Source organism: Pan paniscus, chromosome 9 (genome assembly GCF_029289425.2).
Source record: "Pan paniscus chromosome 9, NHGRI_mPanPan1-v2.0_pri, whole genome shotgun sequence".
NCBI lineage: Eukaryota > Metazoa > Chordata > Mammalia > Primates > Hominidae > Pan > Pan paniscus.
The window spans coordinates 9,439,167-9,460,573 of record NC_073258.2 but is presented as its reverse complement, the minus strand read 5'-3'; the positions used below and the strand labels follow the sequence as shown (position 1 = coordinate 9,460,573).

The 21,407-nt window shown below is 38.2% G+C and overlaps 1 protein-coding gene across 4 annotated transcripts in view; it reads right to left on the bottom strand.

The window, feature by feature from the left end:
• Window positions 1–21,407, bottom strand: part of NLRP14 (NLR family pyrin domain containing 14) — a 122,667-nt gene that overhangs the window by 88,442 nt on the left and 12,818 nt on the right. For 3 of the 4 annotated variants that reach the window (XM_055095176.2, XM_003819105.4, XM_063608344.1), the window contains exons 2-6: window positions 15,826–16,135; window positions 14,914–14,985; window positions 10,381–11,977; window positions 7,535–7,699; window positions 4,515–4,682 (exon numbers count right to left, since the gene is read on the bottom strand). In XM_055095176.2, the coding sequence (XP_054951151.2) occupies window positions 4,515–4,682; window positions 7,535–7,699; window positions 10,381–11,977; window positions 14,914–14,985; window positions 15,826–16,114 (2,291 nt within the window). In that variant the 5' untranslated portion in view covers window positions 16,115–16,135. The remainder of the gene's footprint in view (window positions 1–4,514; window positions 4,683–7,534; window positions 7,700–10,380; window positions 11,978–14,913; window positions 14,986–15,825; window positions 16,136–21,407) is intronic. The other variant, XM_055095177.2, reaches the window with a different exon arrangement.

The window sequence follows — 21,407 nt, the reverse complement described above, 5'->3', positions numbered from 1 at the left end:
TAGAGCTACCGTATGATCCATCAATTCCACTGTGGAGTATATACCCAAAAGAAAGAAAATCAGTGTATTGAAGAGATACCTGCGCTCCCATGTTTACTGCAGCACTATTCACAATAGCCAAGATTTGGAAGCAACCTAAATGTCCATCAAAAGGTGAATGGATAAAGAAAATGTGGTACATACACACACTGGAGTACTATTCAGCCATAAAAAAGAATGAGATCCTGTCATTTGCAACAAAATGGATAGAACTGGAGATCATTATATTAAGCGAAATAAGCCAGGCACAGAAAGACAAACTTTCCATGTTCTCACTTATTTGTGGGAGTGAAAAATGAAAATATGGAGATATCTCATGGAGACAGACAGTAGAATGATGGTTATCAGAGGCTAGGAAGCATAGTGGGGGAACGAGGGGAAGAGGGGAATGGTTAATGGGTACAAAAAATAGTTAGAAATAATGAATAAGACTGAGTATTTGCTAGGACAACAGGGTGACTAACATAAAAAATAATTGTACATTTAAAAATAACTAAAAGAGTATACTTGGATTGTTTAATACAAAGGATAAATAAATGCTTGAGGTGATAGATACCCCATTTACCTTGATGTGATTATTATGCATTGCATGCTTGTATCAAAATATTGCATGTAACCCATAAGTATACACACCTACTATGTACCTACAAAAATTGAAAATACAAAAGTGAAAGTAAAAAAAATACAAAATCCTCTCAGAAAAAAATACAAATTACGGCTTTTTAGACCACAAAAGGTTCTGTATTTCTTTAATGAGAAGTCTAAATTAAATAATTTCCTAAGTATCCTACAATTCTCCTGTAGACATATTACTTACACTAATATTTTAAAGTGTATATATATACATATGATTTAAACGAGTTAACTAAATGACGAGCATCTTTATAAACTGGAAGCTTGTAAATCTGGGAATCAGCCAAGATTATAAATATTTTATACTATCTGGGTCAAGTTTTGAGGTATCACATTGTTTGGCTATATTGTTAGTTATCAACAGTGGTTATATTATTCCTAATATTAACTTAAATACAGTTTCCAAACTTACTGATTTTGAAATGTTGAAGTAATACGGTATTTTAAAGATTAGTTTATAATTTATCTAAATGTTTCTAGAGAGGTTTAATTTCAAAGTGGGAAAATAAATTACAGTCTTACCACACAATTTGTTCTTCATATTAAAATAAAGACAGCAATAATCAATATACTGTCTCATAATCAATATTATTTCTGTTCAAAAAGTTATGGTCTCAGCCTTTAAAGGATAGTTCACTTAAACTTTTTTGGTATGATTATGAAGCTGTGTATACATATATATCATGGTTTATTAATGAATAAAAGAAACTTTTGAATGGAGAAGAGGACTGGTAGTTTAGTCTCTGCTTCCTGGTAGTCTTCCCAGGTGGCAGAACCTCTGGTTTTAAATGGTGTATTCTCATTTCTCCAAATTCTGTTTACATTTATGATGATTCATTAGACATTTCATGATTATAAACAACTGTATTGAGCCACAAAGTTTCCTCACTCCTGAAGAAGCAAAAATTTCTATTGGTCCATATGCTATCTACCTGTTAAGTAATATTTTACTCTAGTTGATAATGAGACACAGCTGTGGATATTTGCCATTCTCAGGCAAGTTCCTCTTAGCCAGCTTTGTTTTGTTTTCTTTTTTTTTTTTTTTTTAAACACAGTCTTGCTCTGTTGCCCAGACTGGAGTGCAGTGGTGCCATCTTGGCTCACTGCAACCTCCACCTCCCAGGTTTCAAGCAATTCTCCTGTCTCAGCCTCCTGAGTAGCTGGGATTACAGGTGCACATCACCATGCCCGGTTAGTTTTTGTATTTTTAGTAGAGATGGGGTTTTGCCATGTTGGCCAGGCTGGTCTCAAATTACTGGCCTCAAGTGATCCAAGGTTGTCAGCCTCACAAAGTGCTGGGATTACAGGCGTGAGCCACCACACCCGGCCTTATCTAACTATTCTAGATGCCCCCCTTCTGAAATATTAGTCTTCTAATTCAAAGTCTATGAAGATATAGAGAGTGCCTCTGCATTTATATGCCATTTTGGTACCCTTCAGGTGGCTGTTCTGTGGAAGCAACAATCATTCCCTTACCTTGCTTATAAAGCCCCAATGGCAGAGCATATGCAAACTAAGAAGAGATTCTGGGCACAATCAGAAATTATTGGACTATGCCAAGGTTTCTGTTTTTGTTTTTGGTCTCTCCTTGCTCAGCAAATTTTAAGAGCTTACCTTAAAGCATATTTTAAGACCTATTATAAGGCCTATAATGGGGAAAAAAATTATCAAGACAAAGAGAATAGATCTTTCTCCTCTTCTTGAGGGAGGCCTTGGGTAAATATTATAGTAAAGCATTCTCATGAAAATTAGTGGTTATGGGCCAGGTGCGGTGGCTCGTGCCTGTAATCCCAGCACTTTGGGAGGCCAAGGCAGGCGGATCACAAGATCAGGAGACCGAGACCATCCTGGCCAACATGGTGAAACCCCATCTCTACCAAAAATACAAAAATTAGCCAGGCATGGTGGCATGGGCCTGTAGTCCCAGCTACTCAGGAGGCTGAGGCAGGAGAATCGCTTGAACCCAGGAGGCAGAGGTGGAGGCTGCAGTGAGCCGAAATCGCACCACTGCACTCCAGCCTGGGTGACAGAACGAGACTCTGTCTCAAAAAAAGAAAGAAGAAAATTAGCGATTATGTATCCTTTCAGTATGTTCATGTACAGGGGCTCATATGAGCAATTTAAAGTTTTAGAAGGTATTTTATTTATAAATTAGCCAAGTTCTAACAATCACTGGGGATCATATGTTGCAAGACAGACTGGCAAAGTCCTACTGATGTATTGACACTGCCCACATCTACAGAGAGAGTATAACATCAAAATGCAATTCTAAAAACTTGCGCATGGTCTATACACAAACCAAACTAATGAGGACATTCATACTACCCATGGCTCTTATAACATGAGATATGAAGCAAACAGAAAACTGGACCTTCTCCCACATGAAATGTTAATAGGACCATTGATTGCTCCTCAGTGGCCATCCACACTGGGGGAACATGCAGTCCCACATAATGGAGTATGAGATTATTACAAAGCTCTGATGACTTTTGCCAAAGCATTGTATTTACTGTTGCAAGGAGCCCTACTAGTTGACCCAGAATGATGGTTTCCTATTTGAAATCCTGGCAACTTGGTCTCTATCAAGGCTTACCAGCGGACGACATTACTCAAACCTCAAATGGAAGGGATCTTATCAAGTCCTACTGATCTGTCAAGCACCAAGCTTTTCTTGTCTTGGATCCACAGCTCCCACTGTAAGAAAACATCTTTCCTCTTTTCCTCAACTTAACAGCTTTTTGCTACTAATACATTTTATTTTTAGATATAGGAAACAGTGACGTACTTCTTACCTGAGTTTCAGACTAGATATGTAGGTTACAGAAAATGCCTCATAATATCTTAAAACTGCTTAGTAGGTAAAACCTTTACTCTGACCTGGCCTCCTAACAACTGAACTCAACCTATGTTTGAGAATTATCCAACAACTTTCCAGATATGCTGTAAGTGAATTCCATCCTATAAAAACTGATAAGAGTTTTTAAAATGTCAAAGAAAGTCTTATGCCAGACTTCATTTATTTTTCCTACACCTGGATTATAATTTGCTTCCTACAAATACAGATCTACTTTGGCCCTTCATGCATCAAGCTTCAGTCTTGGCCACCCTGAACTGAGTCCAGGGCTTATAAAAACTTCTAATGCAAAACTTACTGTAACTATTTATTTTGTCTGGTTTTGTCAGAAACCTATTTCATTGCCTTTCATTGAAAAATAAGATCTTTCTTAAAACCTGTCACACAACGTGGAGAACAGTATGATTGCTAATCGTTTCACTTTCATCGGCCAAAGAAGAGTCACCACTCAGATCAACAGTGTGTAGTAGCCAGCAAGCACCTTGAAAGAGGACCATTTCCATGCTCTTCTTTCTCAGCCTTCTGGGCTGGTCACTGAGTTGCAGTTCTAAATTGAAGGGGAGTCACCAACAAAAATCAAATAAAAGTGAGTCTGCCCCAGCACTGCCCCCAGTTACATTAAAGAACATCCCCCAGTGTATTATTTTCTATGAGAGTTCAAAGATACAACAAATCTATTCCAGCACTTAAATATTAGAAGTGTTAAATATTTATAATTCTGAATCTGCTCTTATTCCCACCACCAGCAGATTTAGGAGATGGAGACACAGAGAACTACACAATGAGAAATCTTCCTGGGGAGATGGGAGGAATGAGAAGTCCTACCAGGATGAAATCAGCTTGATTCTACAGATGCTTGCTACCCCATATCATGAAAGTAGATTTAAGCTGGTCCTATGAATAGCAAATCCAGGCTGTAAGAGTCTACTTGGATAGACAAAAGCCTCAATTATAAAAACAAAACAAGACAAAACAATTCAAAGCTTACCTGAGAGTCTGTAGTTTACACTCTGGGTGTTTCAAGGCTTCACACAATGACTTTACTCCATTATCCCCTATATCACTCCCTTTTAGGTCAAGATGCATCAGATTCTTGTTATGAATCAAAGAAGTAGAGATATCCTGACAACCATCAGGGAAAGTGATAAATTTCAACCTTCAGAAGAAAAATATGCAGGAGGTATTACAAAATCATTTCTCTCCTTGGTTACAGGATCCCTTTCTTTTCAATCTAATTCTTGGATATTACATGAATATTCTTTTATCTTATTTTCATCTAAAACAATTGGGTTATAACTGCAATTTCTATTTATGACCTGATAATTGACACTCCCAAGTTTTTTTTTACCTTAATGGAAAAGAAGCTGATAACATCACGAAAAGCAGAAGAGGAGCCTCTTAAACTTGTAATCCCAGGAATGACTATCAAAAATTATCAGGGCCATTCCAAGTACTACAATAACATTAATTCACAATAGCCAAATCTTTAAATAATCCAAGGTTAATTCACAATTAGCATCAACTGTTTGATGTGCAGTAATAACAAAACACTGTTGCAAAACATGCTGTGCCATCTTGGGGACTTTGTTAGGCATACGGAGGCAGGTATACGGAGGCAGCCCAAGCAAAATATTATGAAGTTAAATCTGCCAATTTTTTTCCTACTTTCTACCTCCTAACTCAGTCAATGTCAGATATTTCTGATTCTTCTATAGTGTCTCTGCTAGTCCCCAATGCCCTTCTGTTCACTGTCCAAAACCTCGCTTTGTAACACCACCTTTCCTCCTTTCGGCCCACCACCCACCCTCCACCCTCACTCCCCTCACCCCAGGCAAGTACACACAGGAAAATAAAGCTTTTACCCATTTATAGCACTAACCATCCTCATCTAGTAAAAGTGCCTAAGGCACTCAGTAAACATAAATGGCACCATCTCACTTATTAGGGAAAAGGGACCACAGTAAGACAGACCACATTAAGGTGGCACAGACTGAGAATAGTCATCATGGTGTCATCCCACTGATGCAACCCTTCCATTCTAAGAAAGGAAGTCAGTTAACCAAGAAGGCATTGGCTATTGTGAAGATCCGGATTGATGACATCCAATGAAGGGACAATATGGGGGAAATGTTTAGGGATGAGTGGAAAGGACTTCCAGGAACCCCGTAATCATAACATACATCTAGTTGTCTTACTACGTCTATATGTAAGACCAAGCCTACTCTAGATGCTTGAAATCTAAGGTCAGAACTCACTAAAAACACTGAGATCAGGAGGAAAATATTTGGTGAGAAGCCTGTCCCCAGCCCCCACCCAAAAGAACATCTATTTTCAGTGCTAATGGAAACAAAGATCTATCATTTGTTCAGCATTCAGTTCATACTAAGCAACAAATGTAACTTGTACATATTGACAGGCACAAAATACAGAGATTAGGATCAGTTTCAGCTCCTAGTGGAGTCCTTACACAAAAGGGTAAGAGACATGTGAACAATCAACATTTTAAAGTGATTATCTAGAATCCAATTAAGATAAATTAAAATTTAAAAAAGACTGACAGCATCTAATGTTGGCAAAGATTACCCTTATTCCTAACAGGTTAGGGAAACTTCCAGGGGTCTATTAACAAGAGAATGAATAAACAAATTATAGTATAAGTATAGTTATACAATGGAATACTAATCAGCAATAAAAAAGAAACTACTAAAAGTTGCAACAAAATGGATAAATTTTAGAAGACATTTTGTTGAGCACAAGAAGATGGATATGGCCAGGTGTGGTGGCTCATGCCTGTAATCCCAGCACTTTGGGAGGCCAAGATGGGTAGATCACTTGAGGTCAGGAGTTTGAGACCAGCTTGGCCAACATGGTGAAACCCTGTCTCTACTAAAAATACAAAAATTAGCCAGGTGTGGTGCTGCGTGCCTGTAGTCCCACCTACTCGGGAGGCTGAGGCAGGAGAATGGCTTGAACCCGGGAGGCGGAGGTTGCAGTGAGCCGAGATTGTGCCACTACACTCCAGCCTGGTGACAGAGCAAGACTGTCTCAAAAAAAAAAAAAGAAAAGAAAAGAAAAAAAAGAAAGAGAAAGAAGATAAATTAAAAAAAATACATACTGTATAAATCAATCAAAATGATTCCAAAAAGATACAAAGCTGAACTCTGGTGACAGAGATTAGAAAATGATTGTCTCTGGGAATGGATGGGGTGAGAAGATTGAACAGAAAGGGATAGGCTGGGCATTGTGGCTCATGCCTGTAATCCCAGCACTTTACGAGGCTGAGGCAGGAGGATCTCCTCAGCCCAGAAGTTTCAGACCAGCCTGGGCAACACAGTGAGACCACATCTCTACAAAAAATTTTTAAAAAATAGCCTGGCATGGTGGTACATGCCTGTAATCCCAGCTACTTGGGAGGCTGAGGTGGCAGGATTGCTTGAGCCCAGGAGTTCTAGCTGCGATAGCATCACTGCATTCCAGCCTGGACAACAGAGTAAGACCCTGTCTCAAGAAAAAAAAAAGGAAAGGGGTACAAGGGACCTTTCTGAGATAAATGAAAATATTTTCTATCTTGTTTTGGGTGTGTTGGTTATAAAGATGTTTACACTTGTCAGAACACAACAAACTGAACATTATTTGTGGACTTTGTTAAATGCAAATTTTTCCTCAATAGAAAAAAATGTAAGAGGATAGTAAGTTCCAGAACATGTCCTTGAAAGTGCATTGGTGACCTGCCTAGAATGTTTTAGCTCTGTGCTCTTCATTTAGAAAGTTCCTAATCAAGCCTGAAAAACCCATGTGAACAGCTACTATGCCCTGTGGAATCACTCTGAGAACCAGTTAGTAATGATCCCATGTCCCCAGAGGATTCCATTGTTCCTGTTTGAGTATTTTACAAAATGGATTATAAGTATTTGTTTAGCATTGGCTTCCCCTAACGAGTATGAGTGGAAGATGGGACACAGAAAGAAATTAGAATAACTCCATTAAATTTTCTCATACCAGACTTACAGTAGCTTTTGTAGTTTACAGTTTGGGTGCCTTAGCTCATGATGCAGGATATTCATTGCTGATTTATCAAGGTTGCTATGGCACAGGTCCAATTCTCTCAAGTGTTCATTTGTATGAAGCACAGAACAGAGATCTTGCCAACAGTGAGTAATGCGATCACCATCCCTTTGCATAAATAATTGAGAAAAGAAAAACAATGCTGATTTTATTTCAGCCTAGCCAAGTCTCAGAGGATAGTATTGGGGTAAAAGTAAGTGTCCTTTGGAAAGGCAAGAGCATCCAGTGCAGCTCCACCGTGGGCACAGTCCACCAGGAAGTCTTCCTCTGGGCACTCCACAGGTCTTATTTGTCCAATAGCCCTCCCGTTTCCCATCCACTCCCTTCAACACACACAAAATAAAAACCAGAGAAGCTTTACTTTAGAGGAAGCAACTCAGGAGGGATAAGAGAGAAGTATTCAAATACTTGAAGAGCCAATATCAAAAAGAAAAATAAAACTTGGTCACAAAGAATATGATTAGGATTAGTGGGTAGACATTAGGTGTAAAGTGGTATAGATTAAAAACCGCAGGCCTGAGCCCCAGGTCTACCACTTACTAGCCATATTATTTTAAGAGAGTTGCCTAAGTTCTATAACTTGCAAATTTTCATCATCTATAAAATGGAAATGTCTCCTTTCACAAAGATGTGGAAATTTAATAGTGCATTTTAAAGGGTACACAAAAGCACACTGTAAACTTTAAATACTTTATAATTTAATTATTAGGAATATTATCAATAAACTCATGAACAAATAAAGGGTAATAAAACAGGGGACAACCTGGTGCTTATAAGCTCGACAATGGAGCAGCTCTGAGTCCCAATTCAACACTGCCACTCACTGAACTTAGTTATTCTGGAAAATTTACTAACCTATGTGAGCCTCAGCTTCGTGATCTTGATAAATGAAGATAATAGTATCTATTTTTTAGGACAACTGTGAAGATTCAATAAGGCAGTATGTAGAAAATGCTTAGCAAATGTCTCATGCTATAAGTGTTCCTAGTAATCAGTAACTGTTATATACATATATATGTATATATTAAATATAATATATATAAAACATGTAAAAGTCTAGTGTGTTGCCTTATATATAATAGCTAGTCAATAAATATTCATTCCCATATCTTAAATTGGAATGAATGACAGTTCATAGTGATGGTCTATATCACTTGAGGTCTTAAATTTATAAAAACAGGATAATAAATTATTCTTTCAAGCATTCAAGTGTTTCCTCTGTGCGAACACTAGATAAAATGGTGAACCATACAGAGCTCCTGCTCTCACAAAGCTTACAATGTAGTTATATTGTAGAAGAGACTGAGGTCACCTACAGTTTTTCTTTTAAAACATTGGGTTCTCTGGCTCCTTATTTTAGCAACAATCAACTCTAGTACTAGATAACTCTACAACATAGGTAAGGAAAGCTAGCAGGAGAACTGGCAATCTAGTGGCCAGAATACTGTTCTAGCATTTACTATTAGGCATAAAAGACGTTTTAATGCCCTGTTAAATCACATCTTCTTTAAATAGAACTCTGAAGTCAGAATTAAGAAAATTGACTGACGATTACTCACAATTTTCCAAGGTGGGTAAAGGTCATAGCATCAGGGCCCACAATTTCTACTCCCACAGTTTGCAAATAAATGAAATGCATGCTCTTATAAGAAAGGAGTGATTCTGCAATTGTATATAATGGTACTGAAACAGCTTGGATAAAGTTAGCAGACCAAGAAATTACAATCAGATGTGTGACCTCAGTCAAGTTATATGCCTTCTTGGTATCACAATTTTGTCCTAAGTAAAATGGAAATAATAGCACCTACCTAATAAGACTATCAGAAGACTAAATGAGATCAAGGACTTAGAAGACTGTCAGGTTATGTGATAAGCACTCAGCCACTTAACTATTATTTGATGTGTGCTTGAATCAATAAATTTTCTAGGTATATGTCTCTGAGTTGTGTAATCTTAAAAATAGAGATGGTTGCCAACAACATTAAATTGCATATTATGTTAAATATCCAGTTCACTATACAACTATATAGCACATAGGAAGTCCTCAATTAATTTTATATACATCTGGGAATGAATTCCATAGTTCAATTCTTTCCTCAGATTTAGATGGGTAGTCAGAAAAGGCAACTTGAGAAAGGAGGTAGAGTAGAATAATGTACGTAAAACACTTAAGGTTCACTTCTTTTTTCAAAAATATTTATTTAGCACCTACTATTTCTTACTAACCTCCAGTGTCTCCAGATAGGCATTAAAGGGCTGAGACCCTTCACAAACTACAAAACAAAGGCCAACCAATGTCTGGGCAATAGAGAAAGCGAGCTAGGTCAGTGGAGTACGGAGGAATATAACACAGAGAGATAACCTGTGTTTACCAGGTTCAGCAGAAAATTTCTGGTCCCTTATTCTGGATGACATTATCTTTAGAAATCAAATATACTTATTATCATGGATGCAAGTTTGTGCCATGCCACATTCCTCCTTGAAGACTGAAGTGCTCATTCCCCCTGAGTTGTTGAGATTGTCAACAATTGAGAGTCCTCAGCCCAGTCCCTCTCCTGGTATTGCCTTCAGGCCAAAAAAGCCATCTCAGGAAAGTTTTTGCCCACTCCTCACCAGTAGCCATGATTGGTCAATAAGGGGTTTAAATGCTTAGCCTCCCTGCCTCAAGATGGGACAACTCCAAAGGGTTATCTCAGCTCTGGGACCTCAGCTAAACTCCTCCTCCCTCTGACAAAATCTACTTCTCTCCCTTACAGGGCACTTCCAGGGAATGGCCCTAACACACTTACCAAGTGTTAGTTGGGAGGCTTGTTTTTAATATCTTCTTCTCAAATACCACAGTTACAGACAGCCTGATGGTCCGCAAACACCGGCAGTGCTTAAGGCAGAAAGAAGATACAAGCAGATGTATTTTCTCACAAATATTAATGGCAACCTTTGGGAAACATCTCATTGCCTGGCTTATAAACGCTTTATCTTGAGTCTCATACAGACAGTGAAACAACTCCAGAAATCCCAGCTGTGATGGAGAATAGTCACTGTTTCCTAATACTTCCATACACTGAAGTAACTTTGATTTTATCTTCAGTGACATTTTACAGTTAAAAGTCCTCTCCAGTTGTTTTACTCGATCTTCATTCAAAAGGCCAAACAAAAAGCACTTCATCTGTGTCAAATGGGGGTCTTTATAACTTGTGCTTTGAAGTAATGACTTCAAATCTTCAAAAGGCTGGCAGGAAGGGTTCCCAGCTTCCCAATTGCCTTTCAACATATAGAACATAGCTGCAAAAAACTCCTGAACATGAAGGTGGGTGAACACATAGCAGTTTTCATACTCTGCGTCCTTCTGAATAATATTGCTGTCCATAAAACTAGAGACATCAGATTTAGTTAACCCAAGCCTTCTGAGATTTTCTCTGTAAAACACGTAAGTCATAGTCCATATTCCTTTGGCAGCGACTTGGCACAGTCTTCTCAGCTGGGCTTGGTTGGGTAGACTAGGAGAGCCTCCATCTACTGGTGTGAACAAGCTAGAAATATAGCAGGTAAACAGAGCTGTGGTTGTTTGGCAGGTCAATGTGACATCACCACCCTTCTCCATTTGCTGCTTCAGACAAGTACAAGTGGCCCAGCACACTAGGGGGACTTGGCACATGCTAAACAGCATCTCATTGCTTTTTAGTGAACTGAATACTTTCATGGCCCACCTCTTATCTTCAAAAAACTGGTAAATATACTCCTGTCTTGCATCCTCAGACATTCCTAGTAGCTCTTCATAATGGTGATTCTTCAACAACTGCTTTAGTCTCTTAGAAGTTGTGAGTCTTGTTGTCACCAATAAGGATGCCTCAGGGAGCATCACTTTCCTCAGCAAACTACTCATGAGGAAGGACACTGGGTGTTCTTGGGTCCAGTCTTCGCACAGTGCAAACTCAGGTTCTTCAAAGGCAAAGTTCAGTTCATCAAAACTGTCAATAATAAACAAGAGGCTACTTGGCTGGGATATGATTTCTTCAATGGGGCCTTCTGTGCTGGGCCAGTCCTTTGATATCAATTGAGCAAAGCTTCTCTCTTTCAGCTGGTTAATTTCTCTCCCATTGAGATAAAAAACATACTTAAACCTCTGCTGGTAGAGATTGCCCTCTGCCCAATCTAACATTGCCTTTCTCACCAAGGTTGTTTTCCCAACTCCAGCAGCTCCCTGAAGCACCACGATCTGTGGCTGTTCACCGGTTTTGACATCCACATCAAACAAGTGTTCCAACAGTTTTCTATCTTTCTCTGCAATTCCATGATGGAAATCTTCAGGCTTTCCAGACAAAGACTTCTTGTCCCAAGTGATGCAAAATTTTTCCTTTATTCTAATTCTGTATTCTGTTCCATCACCTAAGTCAGAATGGCAAAGGTAAAAAAACAAAAACAAAGACACATGATCAAAACAAATTCTATGAAATGTGATGTCAAGAATACTGAACTTGGAGTTAGGAACAAGAAAGAACATAGGCTGAAATCAGAGCTGGTTTTGATTTTTTAACAATAATATAAATCAAATAAAAATATTCCTATAGATTTAAAACCTGTATTAGATACTGTAATAAAAACCAGAATTGATGATGCAGAAAAATGAATTTGTGATGGGAAATAAAAGCTGGATTCACTTTAGAAATATTTTTTCTTCTTTGTACTTTTCCTTCTACATAGAAAAAAGATGATTGATGTGGAGAACAGAGCTGTCATCCAGATTAAAAAAAAAAAGAACAGAGGCAACCATTAACAATAACAGGGGGCCGGGCGCGGTGGCTCACGCCTGTAATCCCAGCACTTTGGGAGGCCGAGGCGGGCGGATCACGAGGTCAGGAGATCGAGACCATCCTGGCTAACATGGTGAAACCCCGTCTCTACTAAAAATACAAAAAATTAGCCGGGCGTGGTAGCGGGCGCCTGTAGTCCCAGCTACTCGGGAGGCTGAGGCAGGAGAATGGCGTGAACCCGGGAGGCGGAGCTTGCAGTGAGCCGAGATCGCGCCACTGCACTCCAGCCTGGGCGACAGAGCGAGACTCCGTCTCAAAAAAAAAAAAAAAAAAAAAAAAAAAAAAAAAAAACAATAACAGGGAAGACCCCCAAGACAGACCTGAATCTACAGATCAAAATAATTTTCTTTGTACAAGTAACAAGTTAATAGAAATAAACATTGAATCGTAGCTTAAATAATATTTTGAAAAAAAGAAAAACATCCTGAGTGAAATAGAATGAAAATATAATTCATCTTTACTTGTTTAAGTCTGATCCCTCCTTGAGATCTCTATTAAAAGGATAGGATCTCAGGGAAGACCTCTCTGAACCTCATCGCTAGACTACTTCCCCTTTTTATATATTCTCAAAACAGTATATTTTTCATTCGCAGTACATGTCACTAGCTACAATTACTTTATTTTTAAAATAAATGATGCACTTGGCTAGGGGCTTCATCATTGCATGGTCAGTGTCTAACACATTTCCTTGCACATAAGTGTCAAATATATTTGTGCAATAAAAAAATGAGAATACAATGATATAATTGAGTACTTTACAACTTTTGAATAAGGTATAACTATAGGTACTAATATCCCCCCAAATAATAACCAAAAAAGATATGAAGTTTCTGGCAATTATGTAGAATATGATCCTCTCCTGGAAAAAAGATGAACAAACTTTATGTATCTGAAAACCTGTACCATATACACCAATATATTAATACTGGTTATTTCTGAATAGTAGGATTGGGGATGGGGAGTGGGAAGAGTGAGAAACTCACTTTATGTAATTTTAAAACATTTGAATCTTTTTTAAAAAAATAGCTCATTTTGCTTATGTGAAGTTTAAAAACAAAGATAAAACATAAACAAATGATAACTAAAAAATCCCAAAAAGCGAAAATAATGATTGGCCAGGCAGGGAGAAGAAAAACACTATTTACCCAAAATTAAAACCTACCACGAAACTATAGTAATTCAAACAGTGTGATATTGGTATACTCACAGAGAAAATAATCAGTAAATCATTGCTGTACTTCTTATTTTCTATTTTGTACTTACAGTATTTTCCAAAGTTCCTATAACAAATAGTTTACTTTTATCACAATTTTCAAATAATAATTTGAAGACATTTATTAGCTATCTGTGTGCAATTATCTGCACATAAGAGGGAAATAGCCATTAGGTTTGAAATAATAATAAAACAAAAATTATTAGCCATGTGATTTTTCTCATACCACAAAGATATACTTCTTTATATTGAATCAGAAATTAAGGTCACAGTGGGATGTTATATTCAAGGTCATTTAAGGTAACAAGTAATTTTTCTATTTTAGTGCTTGGGATGAACTAAGTTTTCAATTATTTCTTGAATAAAATAATGTGGCTTGTTAGAATGTGGCTGGGTTAAGAATAAAGGTTTCTCACTTGATCTAATTTTCTTTCTACTGTAATTCCATTTATATAAATTGGAATTAAATTATGTAGAATTCAAAACAAAGTGGGGAAATGGTGTTAATAAACCAGTGGTCTGAAATCCCCAACCTTTTGGGCACCAGGGGCCAGTTTCATGGAAGACAATTTTTCCATGGATGTAGGAGGCAGGGGTGGCAGGGCAGGGAGGGCAGATGATTTCAGGATGATTCAATTGCATTACATTTATCATCAGATTCTCATAAGGAGCATACAACCTAGATCCCTTGAATGCACAATTCACAATAGGGTTCGTGCTCCTATGAGACTAAAGCAGCTGCTGATCTGACAGGAGGCGGAGCTCAGGTGGTAAAGCTCCCGTGGCCTACCACTCACCTCCTGCTATGTGACCTGATTCCCGAGGGGCCGCCGACCAGTAGGGGTCTGTGGCCCAGGAGTTGGGGACCCCTGTGTTAACTATGACTGAGAAGACCTAGTTCTAGAAATCAGTTTTTATATGAACCAGTTGGTCACCACTCCTAGAATTTAATTACAGCACCATCTTTAAAGAAAGTAGATGTGATAAACTGAAAGTTTCCTCCCAACTCAATGACTTTTAGTACATAAAATATAAACATTAATATACCTTTGTGCATCAGCCCTTCTTTTAGCAGGCATTCTAAACACTGTTCTCTTGAGGATCTGAATTAACAAGGCCCTGATTCTGACTTTGGCCAGGGAGTGTTTTGCTGATCCTTTTTGGGTGACATTCAGGGAACAGGTGGGGTATTAGAAGAAGTTAACAAGATTTGAACAAAAGTCCTCGGGAGATAAATCACCATCCTGTATCAAAACTTTGAATGCCTCCCAAATCTGATGAAAGGCCTAACTACTCACCCAGCACTGCCTCCTGATCTCCTTGTGTCTCTCCAGCCTTGGCATCATCTGGTCCTATAGTCTGGGCCGACCCTGCAACAGGTTCCGATAGGATCATGATATTTAATGAAAACAAAGTGAGCTTTCATGATGGCTAGAACAGAGGCCAGCATTCACATAAGTGGTCCAATTCTATGACTATCTGGGTTTAAGAAAACTAGAGCTGCCAGAGCCTCAGACTCCATAAGCTTAGCTGAGAGAAGAAACAATGTGCTACAGATAACACTGAAGTAGGAGACCTCTTGCCATGGCCCCCACCTTGTAGCTCCAGGGCAAATAGTGTAGTGTATAAGCCTCAGTTTCCTTGTCTATACTGACTTCACTACGATACGGTGAGGTGCAAAGGAGATAATAGATATGAATATTATATATATACATATATATATATAAAACTCTAAAGCCTTGTATACGAGTAAGGAATTCTAGAGGTCTATAACATTTCATACCTGAGAATGACTAAAAATACTGCCTTGGATTACGTCCAATAATAATTTTCAGCCCATTCCTCATATTTCAGCAAATATGTTAAATCATATTTGATTCCTCAAAATGTTGCCTAACTTATAACTTGTAGTTTTGGTGAAGGCACTTTATGGGACAATTCCTATCACTCAATTCCTTTGATCATTTCAACTGGTACAAGATGGATGAATTGCCCCCAGTTAAGGAGCTAGGCTGAGTAACAGTACTCAAAACGCTTCTGCCTTTCCTTCCTCAAATAATTCAACAAGCTCCCCATGCACAAGACCACCATGGAGCTTATGTCCCCCAACATGGTTTAATCCCTAAATCCCTCTTACAGAAACATTCCACTGGGCTCCAGGAAACACTTCCTTCCTGCCTAGCCCCCGATTTGCCCCTAGCATCACTCACAGTTGATCTCTTCTTTCGCTCTCTCACACAGATCCTTCAGGTTCATCTTGCCAAAGATTTTGAGAGACACACTCCAGGCTTTCTCTCCTGGATAATATTTCTTCATCAAATTGGCCAGGTCCTCCCGTCTGGCCTTCTTCACTTCAGTCCAGGGTGTCAGGCCATGCTCAGGTTCCATGGTCTCCTTTAGGAATAACTTGAATGTATTTAATTCCTCTTTGTTTAGCTCCTCCAAATACAATAGCAGCCCAAAATCAGGAAAGAAGGAAGATGATGATGAATCTGCCATCTTGTCCAAATATTCAGGCCTCTGTGGGGGGGAAAAAAATAACCAACAGCACATGGAATAAATGGGACACATGAAAAAGACAGATTTGAAAATGAAATACTTATATAGATTAATTTAACAAACATTTGCAGAAGCCCACTGTATTAGGCTCGGTACTGACCTAGTGTCCTCTGTAATATATCTTCTTTCACAAAGCATTCCTCTGATATAGACCACTGTACTGTATATTTATTCCATCTTCTTACAATCTATTCCCAGTCCTACCACTTATGAGCTATATAAATAAAGGTAATTCCTCTCTTTGAACCTCCACTTACTCTTCTGCTAAGTGGGGATAGCAGAGCCAACCTCTAATTTTAGTATGGATCAAATAAGATAGGGTTCATATATCACCTGGCACAGAACTGGCTCCTCCTAAGTATTGCTAACTGTCCGTCCTCATCCCTTCTAGCCCCCAACAACATCGAACATACATCTCAACCTATAAAACATTGTTATTGCACCCCTGCCAACACATTATTACTCAACAAACACATGCAATTAGAATATGCCACCATCTACCTCTTCTTGTCGTGTCATTTCTGGTCATAAATCCATATATAATTACTGAGGGTCTTTCGTAGTACACAAGCTCCTTTCATGCACTTTCCCCAACACCACAGTTAGTCTGGGTGAGTTCAGTGTTAAAGCGCATCAAAAACATCCTCATCTCACGTCTTTGACATCAACTCCCATGACCTTACTGCTCTCTGGCAGTTTACTCTAATGCTCTCACCCCAGGCTTTGTCAATGACCACTCAAACTTTTAAACTGCCAACTCCCATAACCCATTTTTTACTAATATCTTCCAGTTAACTGAGTGGTTTCATGCCCTTACTCGGTGACAATTCTTCAAACATCATCAAATCCTTTTGAGCCCTGCGTTTTCCCCTCATCAGCCATCTTAAGGGCCTTATTCAATTTCTTATTCAGCATGGGTGCTCCAATTAATCACTTAATCCATACTCTCCCAAGCACCATCAAGTTTTCTTAATCTGTTTTGGTGAATTGCCTGAAGAGATAGAGCTAGTAAGTGGTGCAGCTGGAACTCAACTTAGATCTTTCACTAAAATTCCTGCCCTTTCCAGTCTTTCATAATGTCTCCCCCAGTTCTTGCTAATATGATTGGGAAAAAAACATGGATGGGGGAAATAAAAGTATATAGAAGGGAGAGTTTTTCTTTTAAACAGAAGGTGAATTGTCTCGAAACATATAGTAAATCTGGATTTTATCCTACAGTAATTGGTGAGCTATCAGCTGTTTTAAGGTTGTTTGTTTAACTACATGGTAAAAATATTCTAGATTACAGATAAATCTGACAAAAACAAGTCCTATAGTAATTTTTTAAAAGGCATAAAGGAAAAGATTTGAGGAAACTTCAAAAAAGAACTCTGAAATTTCTCCAGGACATAGAGAATATGGTAGGTGAGGGAAAGCAAGGCACAGAATACATCTTCCGCTGCCTTTCTAGAAATCTGCAGGTATCCCTACATGTGGGTCCATCTTTATCTTTGTCTTTCCTGTAACAAATGAGGGGAGCTCTCTTCCCTTTTCTATAGCTTATTTCTCTACCTGTGATCTAAATCTCATAAGCAATTGTTCCCGAAGGGATTTAATCCATTAGAAATCTATCTTCTTGATCTTCAACTTCTCCCTGTCCCCTAAGTCCTACTCATTAGCACTTAAATGTGCCCAAATCTCACTTAGTCTTTTACAAATATTCCCTTTACTCCAAATCCCCTTCATCTTCATAGTCAAACTTCTTCAATCTTCTATACTCTATCACCTATTATATTATACCTCCTCAATCCACTGCAATAGAACTTTTGCCACCACAATTCCACTGAAATAACTCATACCAATAACCTCCTTGTTACAAAACTCAAGGGGCATTTTGGGATTCAATTTTCCCATCTTTAAGCAGGAATAGCAAGAGTACCTACCTCTGCAAGGAATAAAAAAGCTAACGCATGCACCTAACTTTAACAAGGTGCCATATGTTAATAATACTATTTTAACAATGCCTTACATCTTGATATTTACTTGTCTCTTTGCTGTCATAATCCCACACTTTTTTCATTTTCCTCCTCCTTTCTGGGTGTCCCTTTGAGCCGAGATCTATATGAGTCTGAATCCTATTAGCTTTCTACTATATGATATCAACAATTATAATAGAGTAGAATATACTATAGTCTCCTTCCCAAAGGTTTTACGCTGTTCTTGAAGGAATTTGTTGTTTTGTTTTGGCTTTTTACCTTTTTAGAAAGAGGAACACATGTTTGGCACTGTTTCTCTTATAGGAAGGCATTCATTCATTCAAAAATGCCCTGAACTAAAATGGGAACCCATGGTCTATGAGGATTTTAATTTGCAAATTTATTGATGTAAATTTTTGCCTATAACAAAGCATATTTGTTCAAAATAATTAGCTCATATTAATAATGACTATATTTGTGAGGACCTAGTGTATATAGATTCTTTACAAAAATTTTCTCTAGACTTTAAAACAGACCTGAAAGTTTGATTTTATCCACATTTATAGATATGGAGTCTCAGAAATTAAGAAACTTGTCCAGGTCATAGAGTTGACAAATGGCCTATCATACTACAAAGCTCATTCTCTTTCTGCTACATAGCATTGCCTTTTAATTTCACTTCATTTTCCTAGGCATTGGAAATTCAGAGTTATACAAAATCTGTGTGGCCATGCTCTGTGATAGCAGACCCTATGCTGAACACTAGACTAGAAGAGGAAGACCTCTAAATATAGCATGACTATCATCTGGGCCAGAGTAGTTCTAGGAGGACACAAAGGGAGAAGGGATTCTTACCTAGAGAGGGGAGAGATATGGAGGTCTCAGGGAGGTAAGATTTGACCTAGGAAGCCAGGTGTTTCCACCCTTTTCATATAGTCCGGATTGATTTCCTTTCTTGGTCGCTCTAATTAAATCTCCTATAGCAGTTTCCCAGCCTCAGTAGTACTGACATTTTAGGCTGGATATTTCCTTGGGGGATACTATACGTGCGTTATATGATGTTGAGCAACATTCATGGCTTCTACCTATTTGATGCCAATTAGAACCCTGGATCTTCTACAGTTGTGACAAACAAAAAATGTCTCTAGATATTGCCAAATGACCCCAGGGAAGCAAACTTCCCCCCAGTTGAAAAAACTTCAAGAGTCTAACCTCTACTGCTAAGTGCACAACTTCTTTTTTTTGGAGATGGAGTCTCGCTCTGTCGCCCAGGCTGGAGTGTAGTGGTGGATCTCCGCTCACTGCAACCTCTGCCTTCCCTCCTGGGTTCAAGCGATTCTCATGGCTTAGCCACCCAAGTAACTTGGACTTCAGGTGCCTGCCACTATGCCTGGCTAATTTTATTTATTTATTTATTTATTTTTGGATTTTTAGTAGAGACAGGGTTTCACCATGTTGGCCATGCTAGTCTCCAACTCCTGACCTCAAGTGATCTGCCCACCTAGGCCTCCCAAAGTGCTGGGATTACAGGTGACAGGCATGAGCCATGGTGCCTGGCCTAAATGTACAACTTCTGTCATGATAATTAAATCAAAGAAAAAGAGTAGATAGCCAAGAAAATACATTCTCATTAGATTTCAATATATTATAGAAGAGACACCATAATTGGGAGGAAAGAATTCAGGGTCGTTCATTAGCACAACTTGTAAACCATTTTGACAAGAATTAATTAGTATCCTCATAATAAATCCCAGATATAGTAAGTAGTACATCATTAATACTTCAAACCAGGGAGGAGAAAACAGCAAAGAATATTCATCACAACTTAGGAAAGAAGGGACTTACCAGTTTGGACACAATAAGGGAATTGACCAAGAACCACAATGAATATTTGAAGATATATTGTTAACTATGCTGAAATTAAAACCTCTTGTCCTTAGAATTCAAACACAAATGGTCAACCAAAAACAGAAAAATGTTTACAGGGAATATGGCAAATAAACAACTGAAGTGTAAATTAATAAAACCACTTTAAAACTGCTTGAATTAACTACTACAATTGGAGATGTCCACCCAGGCCCAAATTTTGGTTTCTAACTGTACCATTTGCCAATAAAAGGAATCAGGGCTCCTCTGAGAAACTGCTGATTCTAGGGCTGGGACAGGGAATAGATACGATGAGCTGATAGCATCTCATAGTGCCAGAAATAAGGAAAGGAAAATAATGGGGTATGCAAAAAGACCCAAGATAAAACCAGAAAGAGCTCCTGATGGCCAAAATAAATAACAGTATTGGATTATAGCCCAAAGTACAAAGCAAATATCCATGAGTCCGTACTGATATTGATAAATGTCCGAATATATGAGAGAAAAGAGACAAATCTCTCTTAGAGAAGATTTCCAAATACTTTGTGTAGGATATTCTTCCCTCCAGGAAGTGGCTGTTAACCCAACTGCACCCCACCTCCCAGAGCGCTGACTGTGCTTATTGATTTCTTTCCAAAGAAAGCAGTATGGGAGCAGGTGGGGACAGTGGAGAAACTTTTTAGTGAGAAACCTGACAAACACTCTCCCAAGATCAAGGCTACTATTACCAGCCATAAGTAATTGTGATCGTATGTGCTATTGATACTGTGAATGGCATGTTGCCACCGTGATATTCCTTCCCCAAACCCATCATCCTAGTCTAGCCATAAGAAAAAACAAAGTGAGGGACATGATACAAATTACCTGACTAGTACTTCTCAGAACTGTCAAGGTCATCAGAAAACAAGGAAAGACTGAGAAACTTTCACAGACCAGAGGAATCTACAAGACAAAATGTTCATTAACTATGCTGAAATTAAAACCTCTTGTCCTTAGAATTCAAACACAAATGGCCAACCAAAAACAGAAAAATGTTTACAGGGAATATGGCAAATAAACAACTGAAGTGTAAATTAATAAAACCACTTTAAAACTGTTTGTATTAACTACTAAAATTGAAGATGTCCACCCAGGACAATACTGTACTGTAATAATAAATGTAAATGTAATATTCAGGAATAGAAAAATGTAATATTCAGGAATAGAAAAAGAACACTATGGAAAAACTAGTGAACTTCAAATTCAGTGCAACTTAATTGCCTTATTGTCTTCATTGTGACAAATATACCATAGTAATGCAAGATATTAAAAATTGGGGAAATTGGGTGACAAGAAATTTCTGTAATTCTAAAAAATACTATTCTAAAATGGTTATTCCTTAAAACTGGAAATATACATACACTATGACAGAC